The sequence below is a fragment of the Pteropus alecto genome, unplaced genomic scaffold (assembly GCF_000325575.1).
Source record: "Pteropus alecto unplaced genomic scaffold, ASM32557v1 scaffold45, whole genome shotgun sequence".
NCBI lineage: Eukaryota > Metazoa > Chordata > Mammalia > Chiroptera > Pteropodidae > Pteropus > Pteropus alecto.
This window is the reverse complement of record NW_006442491.1, coordinates 22,705,109-22,711,167: the sequence shown is the minus strand read 5'-3', so window position 1 is coordinate 22,711,167 and position 6,059 is coordinate 22,705,109. Positions and strand designations below refer to the sequence as shown.

The following is a 6,059-nucleotide window of genomic DNA, read 5'->3' as shown; positions in this document are numbered from 1 at the left end:
CCACTACCTTGTCTTCCAAATTGCTGGGTCAATAACTTCTTGCCCCTCCCATATTCCCTTTCCTTGACATAAAAGAAGCCTTAACTCTGTACTTTCTTAAGATGGGTTGAAGTACCACTAGGGCTTCCATATTTTCAATTGGCAACTTCTTGATCAACACACCTTTCCCTACTCCAAATTCTGAGGTTTCAAATTTTGGCCTTTTGAAGCATCAGGGATACAGACTTTGGACCGGGAACAACTGAACTTGTACATGGCTCAAATTGCAGGAAAAAAAAAAAAACACAATAGTGTTCAAGGCAAATCTAGTTTCAAATCCCAAATCCCTATTACATGTGTATGACCCTAGACAAGTCATTTCACCTCTCTGAGCTTCATTTCCATATCTGCTAAATGGGTTTAATAACATGAGGGGTCTTTGTCCAGAATTAATTTTCTTCTTCCTGATACAAGACCTTGCCCTCTCACCCAGGGAGTAACATATGACCTGATTGGGTCAATCATTTTATAACACAGCAATTGGCCCAAGAATGAATGCAACTGAAACTTGTTGAAGTCATTCCCTTATAATTTCCTTTTGGAACTGGAGGAGCAGAGGTGTTCTTTCAGCTCTAGATGTGGAGCCATAAAGATGAGACCTCAGAGCTGCTTGCTGCTTATAGCCCTGGTGTTCCTACATGGTTTGCACTCTCCTTTTTTGGTCATATTGAGAGAAATGAATCCTTAAGCTGTTTGCACTTCCCCATTTAATCATTTTGCCTATGCACATTGGCCTCCTTGCTGTTTCTCAACTCCAGACATGCTCTTGCTTCAAAGCCTTTGCACTTTGCACTTTTAAAGCCTTTTCTGTTCTCTTTGTCTGGAATGCTTTTCCTTCAGATACCTGAATGGCTGACTCCTTCATCTCCTCCAAGTATATGCTTAAATATTATTTTCTCAAAAGGCCTATTATGACCACCCTATCCAAAATTGCAACCCTAGGCCCCTCCACTACTCTTTAAAATTTTTTTTCCATAGCACCAATTTCTAACATGCTTATTATTGTTAATTATATTATTATTCACTGCTAGTCTCCCCTCACTAGGATATAAGTTTCTCTAGGGCAGGGATTTTTGTTTCTTTTGCTCATTGATGTGTCTTAGATGCCAGGCAAATTAGTAAGTACCCAGTCAATATTAAAATTTATTGAATGAATGAACAAATGTATTAATAACCAAATAAGTGCAACTAGTATGATACCTATCTAATGAGGTTAAGAGGATTAAGAATTATAAAGTTAAGCACAAGTAAAATGTCTGACCCCATAGTAAGTACTCAAATATGGTAGCTATTGTAATTTTGCAAGGTCTCCTTTTTTCAAAGGATTGCCAATCCTGCAGATAAATTTCTATATCTATGAACAGGAAAAGACTTATGAGGCACATGCCAGCAGGTGCTCTTTAGATCTGTATGTATGTATATATACATTGTGTTTTCCAAGTTTTCTTTCTTGAGCGCTATTTTTATCAGACAAGAAAATCAATACTTTTTTTAAAAAAGGGTTTTGGCTTGGCTTTGGAATATGGGCAGATGGAAAAAAAGAATGGACTAGGGAGTGGTAGCTGTAGCTGGCATTGAGATATAGTCTTTTCTAGTCTAACATAATGAGATCAGAGGAGAGCTTAAGGACTCATTTCTCTCAATATAACCAGAGTAGTAGGTATTTGTTCCCAGGAGTGACTGGATGGAGATAACCAGGACTGTAAGTAGAATCCCAAACTGGGGATTGGAAAGCACTGAAGTTTTATTTTAATTTATTTTTTTATTTTGGGGAGTGAGGCAACCCTTGGTTGACCTCACGGATTGCAAGGACCTCGTCACCTTACAATCCCTTATTTTTTATTGCTTACTCCTAAAGCACCTGGTCTTCCTAGGGGGTCTCCCTTCCAAGTAATAACCAGGCCCAACCCTGCTTAGCCTCTGAGATCAGAAGCAAGCAAGTTTGTTCAGGGCAGCATGGCCATAGACTAGCATTGAAGTTTTTGAGTCAACTTTGAATCTTGATCCTCTTACTTACCAGCCATTTGACCTTGAGTAAGTAACCAACTACCTTGCACAAGATCTAGGGCCCCTAGAAAGTCGGGGATTAGAGAAAAATAATAAATGTGGCATTTTGTTTAAAAACAGAAACAAATAGAAAAGTAAGTTTCTCAAAAGCAATTGAAAAAAAATCAAAAAATGTTTAAGAAAACAATTGCTTTTGAGAAAACCCATCTAATTAAATGTAAAACCCTACTTATATCACCTTCCGCTGCTCAGGAAACTTTGCTGACAGGGCAGATTTCCCCACAAGCCTTATAAACACAAGTTTTCAAACCAGCTGTTTCCAAGGTAAAATATGTTTTGCACACATATGCTATTTGATAATCTCTTTTACCACTTTGTTTTGGTTTCACAAGTCTTGACAACTGTTTGTTTTCCCTCAAGTTATTCTGAGGCTGGCCCTTCTGTGTAGATGGAGGGCAAGTATACCTCTCTGTACTTTCTCCCACGGGAGTATAGGACAAGGAAGAAATTTTAAAATTTGAGTTAATTAATATAAAATAATTTTATATCGAAACTCCGATTAATAAGCAATTGTTGGCAAGTAATTAAAAACATGGACTTTGGAACCAGGCTAGGGTGCCTGGGTTTGAATCCAGGTTTCATGACTTCCTAGCTGTGTGACCTTAGGCTAATTACTTGTTTCTTTGTACCTCAGTTCTTTACATCTTAAGGTTATTGTGATACTTAAATGAATAAATATTTGTGAAGCCCTTAGAACGGTGTCTGGCAGTAAAGATCAAAGCGTTTGCTAAGAATATTTTGCTCACTACTAACTTGCTAGTTCATATGGCTTGATGATTACCTGCCTCATTCATCCTTTAACCCCTATGTGGGTCCATGGCTGGGTTAATAGGAAGGTATATTGGCTTTAGAAGTGATAGTAGTAGTCCTTTTACCAGTTACCCACATGGACCAGGAGTTATAGGGAAGTTTGGATGCTGCTCCAGAGTGGCTGAAATGAGAGGGAGATGCCTGCCACTTTCAGACTGTTACCACCAGGTAGTAAAAGTCTTTGAAGATAAACTCTAAATAATCAGATCGGTCACTTGTTTTCATCTGGGCAGGGTGTTGGGATGGAGAGAGGGGTTGTGGATTCTTTTGGAGAGAAGTCTGAAGTCAGTTCCTATATGGAAACCTGAAGATAGGCTAAGAGTTCATGGACAGGCATCCCCAGGACCCTCTCACTGTCCAGCAATACTGGAGAACTTCTGAAATGCAAAAAGACACCTTCTCGATCAGATCTGGAGTCATTCCAGTGTCTTCTAGTTCAGCTTCTCGCCCATTTCTCTCTTCATTGGGAAGATGCTGGCAGCCTGATAACCTTTTAGGTTTCTTTTAAGTTTGGGGCACCTGAAACATAAGTAAGCCAGGGGTACTCATTCGGAGAAAGATACCCTCAATTCACTATACGAGCCCGTGCTCCGATGGTGGCCAGACTTCCACGCCCCTGCCCTTATTAGCACCACCCTTAGTTCCGTTTCTCCCAGTTCAGTTTCTCATAAACGCCAGAAGGGGAGTGGGGGTAGGGGGGTGGGGGAACCATTGGACTATCATTGCGCCTGCGCAGAGTACCAGCTGGCTGAAGTGGCTGGGCTGTCTGGCCCTGAGGTCTGAGCTGTCAGTGCGCCTGCGCCGGAGGCCAGTAGGCTGGCAACGCTGAGCCAGCTAACTCGCCACCAGAGTCGGGCTGTCAGTGCGCCTGCGTGAGAGCCGTGCGCCGCTGTTCTTGACTGTTCTCTGTGGAGCTCTGGTTTTAGCCATGCAGTGCTCCGACTCCGAGCAGACCCCCAAAAAGTGCCGACTCGATGCCAGCCTTCTAAGAACCCCGCCGAACACTGCTGCCGCTGCCGCTGCGGCTGCAGAGTCCCCGGACTCCAAGCTCCACCGCAACCACAAGATCTGGGACCCGGAGCAGGTGTGCCGCTTCCTAATCTACTGTGACTTCAAAGATCCCAGAGTGCTGGACCGCGTCCGAGGTATCCGGGGTAGAGGGCTAGGGGTGGAGGCGGGGACAGCAGGTTTGAGAATGCGCAAGTGAGCCGGGGGCCTCAAAGAGGACCCAAAGCGGAGAAGGGAGACCTGACGCGGGAGGCACCAGAAGGGGTGGACCTGAGGTGGGGGACGCCCAGGAGTGATACCCTGAGATGGAGGAAGGAGAAATGGAGGGTCTGGGATTGGGGACCCTGAGGAAGAAAGCAGACTTTGGGGATTGTGAACCTGGGTAGGACAGTTAGTCTAAATCTGGTGGGTTTCTTCAGGAACTTGACACTACAGGGCCGGACAGGTGAGATTCAGGTCCTTTTTTTTTTTTTTTTTTTAAGTTAGAAGAACGTTTCCCTGGGACTCTGGTTGGAGGGTCTTGGTCATTAAGGTTTACCAGGCTGGGACACCTCTCTGTGCTACCTCAGCACCCTGAACACTTGCCACGTTAGAATGTGTTTTGATGCTTTTAAATTTGTTTCCTCCACACAACTCTTCTCCCTTAACATCCCCCCCCCCACACACACACAATTTGGGGATTTCCTGAAGGGGGAGGAACCCGTTTGGGTTTACGTCTAAATCTGCTTCGCCTACCATCGCATCCCAGTTAGGGCTCAATAAATGTTTGTTGACTGTACATGCAGAGCCTGGTAATGATCTTGCTTACTTCTTCAAAAGCTGTTTCTCTTTCTAAATCTGGACACTGGGGTTGTTCAGCTGACTATTGAACTCTCAGCGACCCACAACTTGGCAACATCAAATGGAGAGATGTGCAAGTTATAATAGACTTAACTGGCTCAAGTTCAAGTTTCTATTCACATGAAATCCAGTCAATTTCTCATATGAAGTTTAGCTCATCATGACTTATCCTCTGTGGTATCCAATAGGAAAGTAGTGTGGTTTGCATATTCTCTAAACTTTTGCAATTGTTGGGTGGAGACCTCTTTGCCTAGGATGGGGAACTAGGGTGGGAGAAACTTTAGTGGTTCAAGACTTAGAGATAACATGATGGGTGTGGAAATTGTACTTCTCTTTTTCACTTTCCACCTTTTATTTCTCTCCACTGCTGGGATGGAATTTTTCTTTGAATAGCAACAGGTAGGGATGAAGTAGTTTTATATTTTCTGTCTCCCAAATGTGATTGGCTTTTTTGGCTCTCTGTTTCAGTGGTGTTCTGTAGATTATTTCATCAGCCTTCAGAATGATTTGTTCTCGAGCTTACAGTCTATTGCTAATAGAAAACGTTGTGCGCTTTTTATTGGTAAAAACTGACCAAGTGTCCAGTTGCTCATTTCTTACTGTCTGCTTTGTCTTGACCGAACTTTAGTCAGCTTCTCTCTTTCCTACAGGCCTCTGAACTCTTGCTTGCCTCCAAGACAGAGCAAACACTAAAAAAAGTGAAATATGTCCCTTGATCAACTTTTCCTGGGAACATTGTCCTGTCAGACCCAGTTTAGGGTTGCTTCCTCTCCAAAGGTCCTGCTTATTTCTGCTCGCCCCTCTTTTACTCTATACAAAAAGCAACACCTTTCTGTTTGATTTTGAACCGCATGTAAATTTCTGAGATCAGAATGCTCTCCCTATTGCAGTGGGTCTTTCTTTCTAATTAAAATCTCTATCTAAGCCCAGATTTGTTTTTATTTGACAAAGCTAAGCACAAGATGCTGGGTCTCTTTCCTCATGGAATACAGTCTCACAGGAACTCTCAAATTTAGAGACTATAATCCGTATTTTTTTACAGGTGACATGTTTGAAGTCCAAAGATGGTAAGTAATTTTCCAGAGGTCACACAGCTACAAAAAAGCAGAGCTGGGTTTTAAGATTAGGTATTTAGATTCCAGAATTCATGCCAGCTGTACCTTAACAAGTGTTCTCATCAAAAAACATTGGATTCCCCTCAGCCATAAGGGAACAAAAAAAACATTTAAGAAACAAAACAAAACAAAAAAACATTAGATTCCGTAACCAAAGTTATAAAATCACTTGGGGGTAGG

The 6,059-nt window shown here is 42.5% G+C and overlaps 1 protein-coding gene across 3 annotated transcripts in view; it reads left to right on the top strand.

Moving 5' to 3' along the window:
* The first annotated feature begins 3,706 nt into the window (after positions 1–3,706).
* Positions 3,707–6,059, top strand: part of SAMHD1 (SAM and HD domain containing deoxynucleoside triphosphate triphosphohydrolase 1) — a 44,562-nt gene continuing 42,209 nt past the window's right edge. The window contains exon 1 of one of the 3 annotated variants that reach the window (XM_015597188.2): positions 3,707–4,061. In XM_015597188.2, coding sequence (XP_015452674.1) covers positions 3,845–4,061 — 217 coding nt within the window. In that variant the 5' untranslated portion in view covers positions 3,707–3,844. The remainder of the gene's footprint in view (positions 4,062–6,059) is intronic. The other 2 variants (XM_025039850.1, XM_006921792.3) reach the window with 2 other exon arrangements.